This window comes from Rhineura floridana, chromosome 5, assembly GCF_030035675.1.
Source record: "Rhineura floridana isolate rRhiFlo1 chromosome 5, rRhiFlo1.hap2, whole genome shotgun sequence".
NCBI classification, from domain to species: Eukaryota; Metazoa; Chordata; class Lepidosauria; order Squamata; family Rhineuridae; genus Rhineura; species Rhineura floridana.
In genome coordinates, this window is record NC_084484.1 from 97,215,812 (window position 1) to 97,231,420 (window position 15,609).

Sequence of the window (15,609 nt, forward strand, 5' to 3'; positions counted from 1 at the left end):
AAAAAACAGATTCAAGGCTCTTATTCCTTGGAAGATGAGACAGTTGAATGTCTCAGAGTATGAGTTGTGGGCAGTGCTTTTTGTGTGATGTATACACTGATATGGAGCACCATCAGCTCCTTTTTTGCTGCCCACGGCAACCATTTTGTATCAGCATTCATAGCACTTTAATCAAGGTATGAGTACTAGCACTTCATTTTTTTGCACACACACAAAAGCACTGGCTGTGAGACAGAAAATTCCCAATTCAACTTTTATTTCATTGCAGTACAATTGCAGTGAAATGGTAGCCACATGCAAGCTTTCTTTTAGCCTAAGCCTTCATTTGTTATAGTATGTCGTACTCTAAACATTACGGAGTTTTTGTATGTAAGGCATTTTACATACTCTAAAGTCATATACAGATGCTATGTGCTGTTACTCTTACTACTGCTGCTGCTACTATTGCTACTACTACTAGCAGGGCTAATAGTAAGAGTTGCAGCATCACCAGCATTAACAGTGTAAAAATCTTGTATATATTATTTTCAACAATGCCATTCTAGGTATGGCCACTAGATGGCAGAGTATACAAAGTAAACTGTGAGACCAATCTAGTATAAATCATAGAAATAATATAGCTAGGATAGTATATGCAGGCCTTCCCTGTGCAAAAGTCAGTTGAGAAAGAAAGAAAGAAAGAAAGAAAGAAAGAAAGAAAGAAAGAAAGAAAGAAAGAAAGAAAGAAAGAAAGAAACTGTCATATTTGTTTGTGTTATATGGACTTTACCAATTTTATCCTTTGTAAATCGAGTTTATGAGGATCAGAGTAAATGAAAATAGTAAGCTACCAAAAATCACATTTTGTGTAAGAGGATTTCTGATGCAAGCAAATAATAATGGGGAAGTTATAACTGATGAAAGTTTTCTGAAAGCCTTGTCATCTCTTATTCACAATTTGCACAGAAAGTCAAAGTCAATTCAAATATTTAGAAAAGGCAAATGGTATAGTCTTGACAGGACTGCACCACTTCAGACAGCAGGTGTGAGATTAAATGTTGGAATGTGTCCAAAAGCCCTGCCTGTGAAAGAAAGAATTACAGGATGACAATGAGGCTAGAAACCTCCCCCCTTTGTGTCATAGGTTTTCACAAGCAGTGAGTTTTTGACATGGGGAACATTCAAATTAGGTTTCCACTTGTAGCCTGAAGTGATAAAATGTCACCAGGCTATAACAATGTGCCTTTTCTGAATATTTGAATTTGCTTGTGTTATGTTCCCTGAGAGCACTCATCACTTGTCTCTCACTTTTGCATGAGTGGAAGTAGCTTTGTTTGATCATGCTGGATCACACATTTTCTACTTCTCAGTGCCAGATTTTTCAGTTTTTGAAAAAGGTTCAAAGGTTATATGTTTTTATTTCTCAAGGAATGTAATTGCTGCAGTTGATGACTGCAAGTGGCTGTGCCCCAGGGCTGTCTGTATAAGCCTAGTATTCCAAAGATTATTTCGATGGGACATGATGCAGTTGTACTTATGAAACAAAGCAGATTTGGCCCTAAACACTGCATGGAGAATGGAGGGAGCTGGATAAATTAGGTATTTCTAGGCAGTTTGGAGCAATGGTAGGGTGCAGGCAGGCACAATCATCTATTTATTTGTGAAATAAACATACATGTTGTTAGCTCTGCATGCTGGAGGAGAGTCTACACAGGCAAGCCAGTGGTAGAGACCCTTGAGTTGCAAACACTTGAGGGCAATCAATCTACCTTTCATCAAAATATCTCTCTCCCCTCCCCTCAAAATTTCCCAAAGTTAGTGCATGCTTGACAATTGAGGCTGCTGGTGGCTAGTGTGGGAGCGACAGCAATGGACTGCATGAGAAGGGAACAAGTTTGTTTTATTATGCTAGGGAAGGGCTAGCAGGTAGGGATGAGACATGAATTCAATTCAGTTAGCATTTAAAGGCAAACCTACCAAATTCACACTTTCCAAAACAATATGAGAACCAAAACACAACCATCCATCAAAATTCACACTTTTCTGAATTTTGCAGTGTAGGTCTCCAGCAAAGTAATGTGTACCGAAGTGCATATATGGAGGTAAAGTGTGCATAAAAATGATTATATTGGTGGAAATAACATACGGAAATGCATTATATTAGGGGAAACTGATCTGCAAAAATATGTATGCTAGGCAAAACTGCTTATGAACATGCATATTACAAGAAGTTCACACTGAAATGCTGATGAATTTTCATGAGGATATTTTTGGGGAAAAATCAGAAACTGAGGTGGAAATGTGTAGAACTCAGCAGAAGACTGGAAAAATGAGAAATGAAGAGAAACCAAAATGGACGGATTTGCCCATTTGTATTAGCAGATATGCACAAATAACTTCTGCAGGGAGCTGAAAGCAGCGGGGTGTGTGTGTGCTGATACCATTTATTAATCAGGATTCCCACAGTGATTATCAGGGTATTCCGTAGATTGTGTATGGCTTTTCCTGTGCCCTCTCCAAGATCTGTCACATACAGGTAATCAGTGCTTCTCTCTCACCCGCACCCTGGCCTCCCCACTGAAGTGATATAGTGTTGTTCCTGGGATGTGTGTATGTGTGCACGTGCCCGGGAGGGGCAGCCACCAAGAACAACTTTGCTGCTGCCGCTGCTGCCACCACCACCACCACACGTGTTGTGGCATGAAGAAAGTTAAATGAAAGACAAATAAAAAAATTAATTGCTGCTAACGGGAATCCTTCAGATGAATTTTGACTGGCTTCACGGGTGGGAACAGAGCTAAGAGCTTTCTCTTGAGAGCTTTTAGCTCAGCACTATACAAAAGTCACAGAAGTTCTTGCACATTCTGAAATTGGAAGTCCCAGGTAGCCCCTACCTCCATCTTTTTGATGAGTGGTAGAGGAGGCCTAATTTAGAGATGCTTGAGTAATTTGATCTTTGTGAATTCTGATATTATTTCTCTTATGATTAATTTATCTATTTTCTGTGTTTAGGTCGCCTGTCAGTATGCCCCTCTCAAAGTGGCTCCCAACATCTTAAAAGCAATCTATAGCATTATAAATAATAAAATAATTTTAAAACATCTCCTAAAGCACAGTAGCGCATCTAAAAAGAACTGACCTGATCTGCAATTCTTGGCTCAGAAAGAAATTAATAAAATGTATTTAAAAATGTGTGTTTTTAGAGAAAACACATTCAAAACTACATATTTAAATGTATGTTTTCCTGTGAATTTTTTAAATTTGCAGATTAATGCAGGCACAGAACAGAATGGAATTATGAAATAACACATGCAACAGTGACATGCATTGAAAATAGACTGATTTCATCCATCCCTATTCAAATTGATATGTAATTTCTAGTTGATTAGGCTAAAATCATTCATATTCCTACTACTTGCTTAAGAGAATCTTCTGGTATTTACATCAAATGTCTTAGGTAGGTTTATGTTTAGACAAGTCTTTGGAAAGGATGTGAGAGACTGCTATGACATCTGCCCATCTTTCCTAGAGGTATGAACTTCCACTCACGGGCTAGTGGCCCAGCCAATGCTCCTCCTATCTTCAGGCAGCCTTCCTTGCCTTTAATACTATACAAGTTACCAGTGGGTTTTTTTCACTGCATATCTAACAACAGTTGCACAGCGAGATGGTTGCTGTAGGCAATGGTATTTTAGTTACTGTGATGAACTGCATGTCCATAAAGATCTGAGGCATGTATAGGATAGCATGAAGCTAACAGCACAAGGTAGAACAGCTGGAATCATATGTTTTGATATATAATAATTTCTGGTGTAGCAGAACTGTAGATTTGTAACCGGAATTTTGTTTTAGTTAGAATTCAGCAGAAACTACAATTTTTGGAGGACGTTCCACATTTGTGAAGTATCCACTTGGTTGCATGCTGTTTCTACTCAGCCTTGGCACATAGGTCATAGACTCAAGAATGAACATTTTATTGGTCTTAAAGACCGTATGGCTTTCAAGGGACTGAAGGAAGAACAGGAGTGCTAATTAGTTCTGCATCTTGAGGCAGATCCACACTTAGTACATGGCCAATTCTAAATGACTGTAGGTTTAAAAACCCTGGAATATGCAGTACTGGTAGAATTACAGGTAGGTCTGGAACAAGACATGTTATATATCCCTTCATAAAAATAAATATTTTTTAAAAGCTTCATAGATGCAGATTGCACATCTTCTCTAAACATTATCTTGTATTATACAATGGTTCTTACAGAGAGGAGACAGTGGCTTAATATAATGTTACATCTACTTTTCTTGTCTTTAAATGAGTGCCTTGCTCTCTTTAGTGTGATAATCTCAAGCTGTGAGATACTTTCATGCTTCCATTTCCACCCTCTTTAAGGACCTTCTTTCAAGGCTCTGGATCATAATATTCCAGAACTGTGAGATAGAGTGAAAGGATAACCATTCACTGACTGCTGTATCAAGAAACCTATATACAGTAAATCAGAAAAGATATTGGGGCACTCCTTTCTAATACTGAACTCTGTCCATAAGAATGAAAGAGATGAAACAAGCCCTTGTTCCCCATTTCTCTCTCCATATTGGAGAAACTGGAGGAGATTCACACAACCACATTTGTCCATTTCTTCTGACACGAATGAGCTGTTCTCTTGTTTCAGTCAGCTTGTTTCAGAGATTGTACTCAGATTTTCATTTGGCAATAGTATAGTGGTAAAGCAGTACAGAACAATAATAACAATGACTGGGTAGGCTTGTCAGCATTAAAAAAAAGTCTTCAAAAGGCACCCGAAAGGCAAAAGCAAGGATGCCTGCTGGATCTCCACTGGAAGAGTGTTCCACTGCATGGGACCGGTAACACTAAATGCCAGCCTTCCGGTTGAGGCCTGCTAGAGGAGAACTAACAGTGCTCCTCTGGATGATTGCTGTGATCAGGTTGGGATAGAAGGGCTCAGGTAGTCCTTATAATACCCAGGATCCAAATTATTCGGGCTTTGTATATGAACACAAGAACCTTGAACATGGCCCAGTATGTAGTGCACATCATTGAAGTACCATGTAGTACACATGCTGCAGAAGCTCACTCTGAATTGTAGGACAGTTGTGTTACTTTCTTACATCTGTCTAATGTAAATTATAGATACGTTCATTAAACAGTGCAGGAAAGACTCTTGCCAGGTAAATTAATGAATATAGTATCTCCTATATTCCAATGTCCCAAGCTTACAACATTGGGAAATACTCAGTGGTGTGCTGGTAAATATTTAACAACCGGCTCTCTGGGGGAAAAAAATCCAAGCTGGATTTAGAAAGGGAAGAGGCACCAGAGATCATATTGCAAGCATACGCTGGATAATGGAATGGACCAAGGTATTTCAGAAGAAAATCACCCTGTGCTTTACAGATTACAGCAAAGTCTTTGATTGTGTAGATAACAAAAAACTATGGAATGGTTTTAAAACAAATGGGGGTACCACAGTATCTGACTGTTCTGATGCACAACCTATACTCTGGACAAGAGGCTAACATAAGGACAGAATATGGAGAAACCAATTGGTTCCCCATCGGAAAGGGTGTGAGACAGGGGTGTATTTTATCATCCTATTTGTTTAATCTATATGCAGAACACATCATATGGAAAGCGAGATTGGTCCAAGATGAGGAGGTGTGAAAACTGAGGGAGAAATATCAGTAATTTAAGATATGTAGATGATACTATACTCTTAGCAGAAACCAGTAATGATCTGAAAATAATGCTGATGAAAGTTAAAGAGGAAAGCACAAAAGCAGGACTTCAGCTGAACGTCAAGAAGACTAAAGTAATGATAACAGAAGATTTATGTAACTTCAAAGTTGATAATGAGGACACTGAACATGTCAAGGATTATCAATACCTTGGCACAGTCATTAACCAAAATGGAGACAATAGTCAAGAATAACAACAACCTCTTCAAAGTACTGATAATCCTCTTGTTTTAATTAAAATAATAATTATTAATTCTTGCTCTTATCACTAATGGGAGTTAATTATCTTGCATATGCCCATAGTAAATTTTCAGATACTTTCAGACCCTCAGCAATTTTCAAGTGGTCTATGTAGAAGAAAAGTTTGGGAACCCCTGGTATAAGACATCTGCTTATGTCCCTATGCTGCTCTCATCCCTCATTTAGGTGCCTGGGATGCTTTCGTGTGGACATACCTCCTTACAATATTCTTAATAATAAGTCTCCAGACACAAAGTTACATAGGTATTTATCAGTTGTTTAATAAACATTCAGAAGTGCAGAGTCCCTTCATGATAGTTGCTGCCACATACACCCTTTTTTGCTCCTGGATTAAGAATTAGATCTTTGTTAATGCATTCTCTCACAACAGCAAACATCTCTAGGAGCCAATCAGCATGTAAGTGGAGAGCGTTAGCCACTGAGAAGAGTCTTCTCAGTGGCTGACTCACCTCCTTTCACTCTGAGTGGCTCCAATCAGCAGGAAAGGCAAGGAAGCATATTAGAAGACTCTTCTCAGTGACTAACACACTCCCTTTTCATGCTGATTGTAGGATGCTTGGAGACATAGGGACCCTGCTCCCAAAAAAGCAGAGGAACTAAGACCCCCTGGGTGACTACCCTCCTGGTGCTTATGGACAAGAATGTAAAATATTTTGTGACGTGCAAGTTCGATATTATTTATTAAGTGTGTTTAGGATTACAATGATGACATTCCCAAATATGTACTTTCACACAGACTTTGGTTTTCCATAACACAATGTTTGTCCAAGCCTCCACATTTGGGGGGGTCACTGTTGGGCTGGTGACCAGTAGGCATTACTGTCTCTAGTAGTTTTCCATGAAGCCTGCAAGTGTGAAGACATAACTGTGGTTAAGGGGGAGTTATGTCTATGCCCTGTCTGGGAACGGACGGCCAGGGCCGTTGCTATGGTAGCCATCTGATAGCGACTGGGAAAGTTCTAACAGAGTCTGTGTGTTGTCCTCTTCTGAATTATGCCTCTGAGCTGAGAGGCTGTCTTTTGTGTTTATCTATGGAGAGAGATGTACCAGAAGGGGGGTGACTGAAGAATCTCTACATGTATTTACTCTTAAGCCTCTGGCCTTAATGTCTTTCAATAAAGACTCTTAACATGCTCTGAAGAAGTTTCTTGCTCAACTTAACTCCAACGTAATGTATGCTGTTTCACACAACAACGTACACAAGCCAACAGTGGTAGCAGAGGATGGTTACGCTCCACAGCGCATTACACCGGAGTAAGTTGCTGGTCTGAACGGCAGACGGAGTTCCAGAGAGGGCAGCTTGATTGATTGAACCAGACGGAGGTGAGCAACATGGCTGTAAACCTGTCTGGGGAAGGCTTGCCGATGGAACGACTTAATGACAAGAATTATGGCAGCTGGAAGCCGAGGATGCGGGCTTTGCTGATAACAGAGGATTTATGGGACGTGATTGAGGAAAAACCCCCGGCGGTACCGACCGCGGCCTGGAAGCGTTGAGACAAGAGGGCGCAGGCGTTTATAATCTTGGCTCTATCAGATTCTCAACTGATGTGTGTGAGAGATGAGCTGTCGGCTAAACAGATCTGGGACGCGTTGCAGGATTTGTCCCAGGAATGGCAGCGGAGGCAGGAGGCGCAGAGAGCCCAGCCGGTGGAAGCTGTCAAAAGCAAGGAGGAGAAATGTGCCGAACCGGAGCAGGCTGTCGAAAGCAGACAGGAAAACAAGCGGGAGCAGCAGCGGCTGAAGTCTTGTTTTGCCTGTGGGGCCCGTGGGCATCTCCGTAAAGATTGTACAATCAAGCGAAACTCCAGGGACGGAGGCTTGAAGCAAGGAAGTGTGAACTTTGTTTGTAAACAGAAGTCTAAAGACTTGGAACAAATTAACTTTATTGTCGACAGCGGAGCAAGCCATATATTAATTAAAGACAGACGTTTGTTTTACGTTTCAGAAGAAGTGAAAGACTTTGTTTTACTTGCTGATGGATCGCGAAAGAATGTTGAAGCTCGTGGTCTGGTGAAATTTGACAAACTTGGACTAATGACAGACTGTTTGTTTGTTCCGGAATTGGCTCATAATATTTTATCAGTTAGAAAACTGGTGAGTTGTAATTATTCAATTTTGTTCCACAAATACCAATGTTTTGTAATGAGGGGAGATCAAGTGTGTTTGCAGGGAACCCTTAATGATTCACAGTTTAAAATGTCCATGGGTGTGAAGTGTGCTGATGCCTTGAGTTCAATGGGACGGAAAGGGAATGACGGTCAGGGCTGTAAACAGACAGCCGTAAAAGGCATGCCGTTGGTATTCACTGCCCAGATGGAGGAAGTTCACAGAGAACTAGAAGAGCCAGCATCGTTTCAAGCAATCAGGCTGATGCCTGAGGCAGAGCAGCACAAATGGCAGCAGGCCATGCAGGAAGAATTACAAGCCATGCAAAAGAATGGCACATGGACATTAGTAAAGTTACCCATGGGTAAAAAGGCCATAGGTTGCAGATGGGTGTTTAAGAAGAAGAAAGCAAGTTCCGGGGAAGTACAGAGGTACAGGGCACGTTTGGTTGCCAAGGGATTCACCCAGCAGCATGGGACAGATTATGATGCTGTTTTCGCCCCGGTTGTGAAACATGAGTCCATTCGTGTGCTGCTGAAGCTGGCAGCGATGCAGAACATGAGTGTAAATCACTACGATATAGGGACGGCATTCCTACATGGTGATTTAAGAGAGGAGATATATATGGAACTGCCTCCGGGTTCTGTGTCAAAGGAAGGGTTTGTGTGTAAACTGCATAAATCAATATATGGACTGCGGCAAAGTGCACGCTGCTGGAATGAGAAATTGGACAGAGTGTTGCATGGAATGGGATTCCAAAGATGCAAGGCAGATCCATGTGTGTATATAAAGAGACAGGGGATGAAAACCACGTTCTGTGCAGTTTATGTTGATGACATCATGTATTTTTATCATGAGCAGCAAGAGGAACAAGAATTTAATGAGCAACTGGGCAGGCAGGTGGACACAAAGAATTTGGGGCCTGTCACGCACTATTTAGGCACGGATATTGTGCGTGCAGAAGACGGAAGCATAACATTGAGTCAGGAAAGTAAAATAAATCAGATCATAGAAGAATGCAACATGACAGAATGCAATGTTGTGAAGACTCCAATGGTTGTGGCTTTCCAACAGAATGTGCAGGAGACGCCTTGTACAGATCCTGAGAAGTACAGGCGCATAATAGGGAAATTGCAATATTTGGTGAAGGTGTCTCGCCCAGACATATGTAATGCAGTCAGTATTTTAAGCTGGAAGGTAGAGCATCCTTCAGAGGCTGACTGGCAAGGGATTAAAAGGATAGTGCGTTATCTGAAAGGCACGAAGACAAAGAGTCTGGTTTTGTCAGGAGCAAAGACAGGAGGTCTTGAATGTTTTGTGGATGCAGATCATGCAGGGGAGCTGAGCAGTCGTAAGTCAACCTCTGGCATAGTTGTGATGTGGCACGGGTCATGCATTGACTGGAGTAGCAAGAAACAAAATGTGGTTGCAACATCAAGTGCAGAAGCCGAGTATGTGGCCCTATCACAGGCCTGTAATGAGCTACAATGGTTTGCAATGCTCATGCAGGAGATAGGCATTGATATGCAATTTCCGATTACTGTATATGAAGACAATCAGACCTGCATTAAGATAGCCACATCAGAAGCTCATACCAAGAGAACAAAACATATTAGTGTCAGATACTTTCACGTAAGGGATTGTGTGCAGCAGGGGTTTGTTAACCTAAAATTTTGTGACACTAACAACATGGTGGCTGACATAATGACCAAGCCTTTGTGTGAGGAGAAATTTGGCAAACTGGTGACAAGGCTTGGAATGAACCAAAGTTTGAGTGAATAAGGTTTTGAACTTTACTGAGATGTAAGTTTGAACTGTACTGAACTGTACTGAAATGTATTGCAAGAGGTATTGTAGAAATGTATGACTGTATGATTATGTATTATGGAGATGTATTTCATGTGTATTTTGCAGTCTTAATGGAAAAAAGGGAGCTGTTGGGCTGGTGACCAATAGGCATTACTGTCTCTAGTAGTTTTCCATGAAGCCTGCAAGTGTGAAGACATAACTGTGGTTAAGGGGGAGTTATGTCTATGCCCTGTCTGGGAACGGACGGCCAGGGCCGTTGCTATGGTAGCCATCTGATAGCGACTGGGAAAGTTCTAACAGAGTCTGTGTGTTGTCCTCTTCTGAATTATGCCTCTGAGCTGAGAGGCTGTCTTTTGTGTTTATCTATGGAGAGAGATGTACCAGAAGGGGGGTGACTGAAGAATCTCTACATGTATTTACTCTTAAGCCTCTGGCCTTAATGTCTTTCAATAAAGACTCTTAACATGCTCTGAAGAAGTTTCTTGCTCAACTTAACTCCAACATAATGTATGCTGTTTCACACAACAACGCACACAAGCCAACAGTCACTACTTGCACACCCCTTCCATAAGCACATCAAAGTTGAATACACACCTAAACCAAGACCCAGACAACAGGGCACTCAAAACAAAAAGGTAATTACAGTGGCTGAGTAGATCTTGTACAGTGGTGATACTGACTGGGCAGCCACTGTCCTTCATATTTTACAAAATACTTTTTCCTATACAAAGATTAAATTTCTGTGTATGAAAAAGTAATATATGAAGTGGTCTCAATAGTGAGAAAAGTAAACAAGTGAATGATGATCCAAATGTTTTTCATTATGAAGCTAGCTGCCAGATGATGTATCACCTTCCCTACGCATGCAGCGTAGACTGAAAAAACAGCACCAAAGCCACCATTCAATACGTGCACGTGTTCTTTCCAACATGAATCTACAGGTCTCAAAAAGTAATGTGTGACAAAGTCCTCAAACACTTTATAACATGCCTCAAACATGGTCTCTTGTTCTACCAGCATGCCTTCACACCATCACTTTGCCAAAACATAAGGATAGGTAAATTGCTTTTAGGGAGGTTCACAATTATGATTTCCTATTTATTTAATCTAAAAATATTTAAAATACATAAAAACAGCCAGGGGAAGATATTGGAGAAATATAAAATAAATACAGATTAAAAAAAGGGGGGGGAGTGAAGGGACCTTAAATGTGCTACTCACCATCTCTCAGCCTATCCTCCCCTCAGGATGAAAACAACGGAGAACCATAACCACCCCCAGGAAGAAGGGGACACTTAAAATGTAGAGGAAAACATCATCTACAACCATAGTGTGAAATCAAATACTTATTGGGACACAGTATGAAGAAATATTTATATAAACATGACTATCAAATATGTTTATGAATTACACAATCTGTAAATATATTTATAGTGCAATCCGATGTTTGTTTACTCAGAAGCAAGTCCCAATGTATTCAATGGGGCTTACTCAAGCTGGGAAGTGTGCAGAGAACTACAGCCTCAAGTGATAAGGAACTTGTTCTTTCAACTTGTTCTTTTAAGTTGAGACCTTATCCCAGTCTGAGTCTGTGTTGGATTTACTTGTTAATATGTCTTTAAGCCTTTTCTTTTTTTAAAAAAGATGTTTTTTAAAGCTTTTAAAAATATTTTCAAATATGTTTTAATATATTTTAAAGTCTGTTTTTTATGATGTTTTAAAGTGCTTTTAGTGCTTTTGTTTGCTGCCCTGGGCCCCTGCTGGGAGGAAGGGCGGGACATAAATCAAATAATAAATAAATAAACTTCATTCACCCAACCCAAAATTCAGAATCATGCCTCTTTAGGCTGTTTTCCAACTGTTTATTCTTGCTTTATGGTTATTGGATTTTAAAGGGATTTATTTCTTATTGTGAGTTGCCTTGGTTTCCCAACCCTACCTCACAGGGTTGTGGGAAAGACTCCACACACACACACACACACACACACACACACACACACACACACACACACACACACTGCAGATGTATAAATACATACAGCCCATATAATAGTTTATTGTCAAACCAGTTAGTCATTGCAGAAAAATCAAATAAAAACTGTAATACCTGCCTACTTTCTTTAAAATAGGACTGGAGAGAGACAGAAAGAGTTAGAACACAATTCTTTTTTACATTCACTCAAAAGTCCCATTAATTTACAGCACATTCATAACCATGTCTACTCAAAAGTAAGTCCTATTGAATTCAATGGGATTTACTCTGGGCATATGGGATTAGCATGCTTTTACCCCCACAAAAGCAAGTATTGGGAAGGTTTTGAAAACACTGCCCAGGAACTGACTCCTGCACACGAGAGGAAAAAAAACTGAAATGTATATGCTTACCCAATTTATGAGATTTTCAGATAAACGGGGGTGGGGGAACCATCATTTTCTGGCATTGCAATGGGGTTTTCTAAACACTGCCCAGGTCAACCAAACTGGCTTCACACTGATTGGCTGCAATCCTGAACGGGCGGGGTTAGACTGAGCTACGAAGTGCTATACAGGACAGATTTGTTTTAAAAAAAGATTTAACAGTCAGGGGGTGGCTGACGTTTTTAGGTATATCTCGAGAACCGGACCACCTAGAAACTTAATTTTTTTTTAATTAAAACTGAGAATCCGGGCCACCTAAGGGGCTAAACAGGCACTGGATGGCATGCAAAGAATCCGGGTAAAACCCAGCTAACCGGACAATATGGCAACCCTAACTACAACTCCCATCAGACCCAGCCAGCATGGCCACTGGATTGGGCTGATGGGAGTTGCAGTTCAAACAAGTAACTTTTCTAAGCTCTGCCCAGAAGCCCATGCTTCTGTCACATGTGTTTCATCCACCAATCAGAGGAGCAGAAGACTTCCCCTGCTCCCTCTGTTAACAAATGGCTCGCAAAATTCTCAGAACTTTAATAATCGGCTCTCGTGAGCCCGTACGAGCCAGCTCCAGCACACCACTGGAAATACTGCTCCTGCAGTTGACATCATAGCTCCTCTTGTGACTAAACCCCTGGTGTTTGTAAATCTTAATATTGATGGTTTCCAGATCTCTCAAGGCTTGGAGATACGTCTGTGATCCTGTATCTGAGGATATCAGTGCAAGGAAGGAAAGAGCAAAATAATGCCATCTGCCCCTGCCCTTGTCTCTGACCACTGCTTGTTGATCCAAAATTCTGAATAGAATCTTTGTGGAAACCAGCTTATACCTGATTACTCATGTCTAGATGGGGCAAGGAGGCACAATCTCATCCCCTCCCATCCATGCATTGATGCCACCAGGTATTCAGCAGGGCTTACATCTGGCACCTACTGATTTAAAAAAGGGATGTTTGACAAAAAGATGGGCAACCATATTGATGTGATGAAAGAGAGCAACTAAAATTACCTGAGAGATGGCTCACCTTCCTTATGTTAAAAACAAAGGGCTTAGTTGGTTGAGGCTTTTATCATCTGAAAACACATAAAATAACACAGACATTTTAAAATGACTAGTGAAATGTCTACTTACTGTTATGTGAGGTAACCATGAGACATGAGAGGATGCCTTGCACCAGTCTTCCATGGGCTGCTGTCAGCAGGGGCCAGTCCACGCTGAGAGAAGTAGTCACTCATCTTTCCTTGGCTTGCCAGAGGGTTGGTGCCATAATACTCTTGGCATACTGACTTACGCAAAATAACTGCTCATAGAAGTCTCCCCCTGTGTGTGTGTGTAATGTTGGACCCATCCTAGTGTGACACTTTTCTGCTTTCGATCTGTTTCCCTAGAAGTTCACCTCTGGTGTTTTGAAGATGGAGGCTTTCCTCCTCTTCCATCCCCCTCGACTTGTCTCCTTCCTTTGCTTTTCATTTCCCTACCTTCTTACATAGTCAGGCTGGAAGGTGGCCAAGTATCACTAGGTTTACAGGCACATATCTGCACAGACATGTAAATCAACACACACTAATGAGTGTTGTGGAGGAAACAAACAAAAGGAAGCACTTATCACAATCCCAGGGAACCAGTTGTGACCCACTATAAACCTCTCTGGCATAAATTGCTTTGAAATGCACTGGATGAATTCATGCAGGTATATGTCTAACAGTGGCTACAATTCATGGCAGTCCAAACTGGTTGAAGCTGTCTAGCAAACTGAGGATTAACAACAACCAACCGCTATAACTAGCATGCCCTGCTTATGGTTCTCCATGAGGTATCTGAGTGGTCATTGCACAAAATTGTATGCTTGGGTGTCATATCACTGCAGAATAAATGTAAGTTCCTCTGTCATTCATGTTGCATTTGAGTAAATCAAAAGCATTAACATTCCTATATTCCTCAAACATGGGAGCAGGGATGTGCCAAGTAGCATTGCCTCCTACCCTTTGCACAACCAGTGTGAGTATCTGTACAGAGAAAGCCTTTATACAATTGTATGTGTGAAGGTACCGCAGGTGTGCCTTCACACCCAGGCTACATGATGAGACTACTTGGCATATCCTCACTCCCATGTTGTGTTGTGTTGCAGCATTAACACCTGAAGAAGGCTAGGTAATTTCCCCATTTGATGTAGTTCATTTTACCATTGTTTTTTATATTTGAAATGTTGTGCTGTTTGCTATCTTATTAGTTAAATATTTGAAGGAAAGAATGAATTGAAGGAAAATTGATTATCTTTCCTAAAATTTCTTTAAATAGACTCCTGGGATTCTGTCCAAAGAACCAAAGATGTTTCCCCACAGCTGAACCAGGCCACGATCATTGACCTCCATGCTTCCTCCACTTACAACATCCGCATGTACGCAAAAAATCGCATTGGCAAGAGCGAGGCCAGCAATGAACTCACTATTACCACAGATGAAGCAGGTACATTCTACATTGGCCCTAGTTAAATCTAATCTCAAACTGTATTTGTTACTGGTTTTGTTGTTGTTGTTGTTATGTGCCTTCAAGTCGACTAATGGCGACCCTATGAATCAGCGATCTCCAACGGCATCTGTCATGAACCACCCTGTTCAGATCTTGCTCAGGGTGTCTGTCTATGTCACATTGCTATGTAAACTAAGTAGTCAAAAAAGACACTGCAGTAATCTCTTTTAGGTTAGCAGTCTAACATTAGGCACTTAAAGTCTAACATTAGGCACTTAATAAACCCCTTAAATAAACAATAGTTCATACTTAATACTGGTTTGGATTTAAGCCAGTTTAATCTTTTTTGACTTAATGGCTTGGTTGAGGCAGAGTTTGTAAACATAAGCCACATCATTGAGATAACTGAAGCTGTGATCCTAAGCACACTTACACTGAAGTGAATTACATTAAAAATGAACGTTTCAAGTGAGAATGAAATGTTTAGTTGACATTTTAGAGCCTATGCCCTATGCCAATCTAGAGCCTAAATAGAAGATAGTATAGAGTGAGAAACCTGATAATAGGTTTCAATACTTTCTTGTAGTTTATGGTATCAGTTTGATTTTTGGGGTCTTATTTTTGATGCTAACTTTATTCTGCACTTTCCTTAAGGTGTCAGTGCCCAGGGACGGGGTTATGAGGGAACCATAGTTCCATTTACATAGGTGAGGGTATCCATTCAGGTATGGGAGTGCCCATGAGGACTGGCAGTCTGAGCTAAATATGAAAACATAAGAGAATGAAGAACAGCCTTTTGTGAAGCACTGTCTGTT

The 15,609-nt window shown here is 40.8% G+C and overlaps 1 protein-coding gene across 1 annotated transcript in view; it reads left to right on the top strand.

The window, feature by feature from the left end:
* Positions 1-15,609, top strand: part of DSCAM (DS cell adhesion molecule) — a 602,142-nt gene that overhangs the window by 440,862 nt on the left and 145,671 nt on the right. The window contains exon 15 of the mRNA XM_061627614.1: positions 14,624-14,791. Coding sequence (XP_061483598.1) covers positions 14,624-14,791 — 168 coding nt within the window. The remainder of the gene's footprint in view (positions 1-14,623; positions 14,792-15,609) is intronic.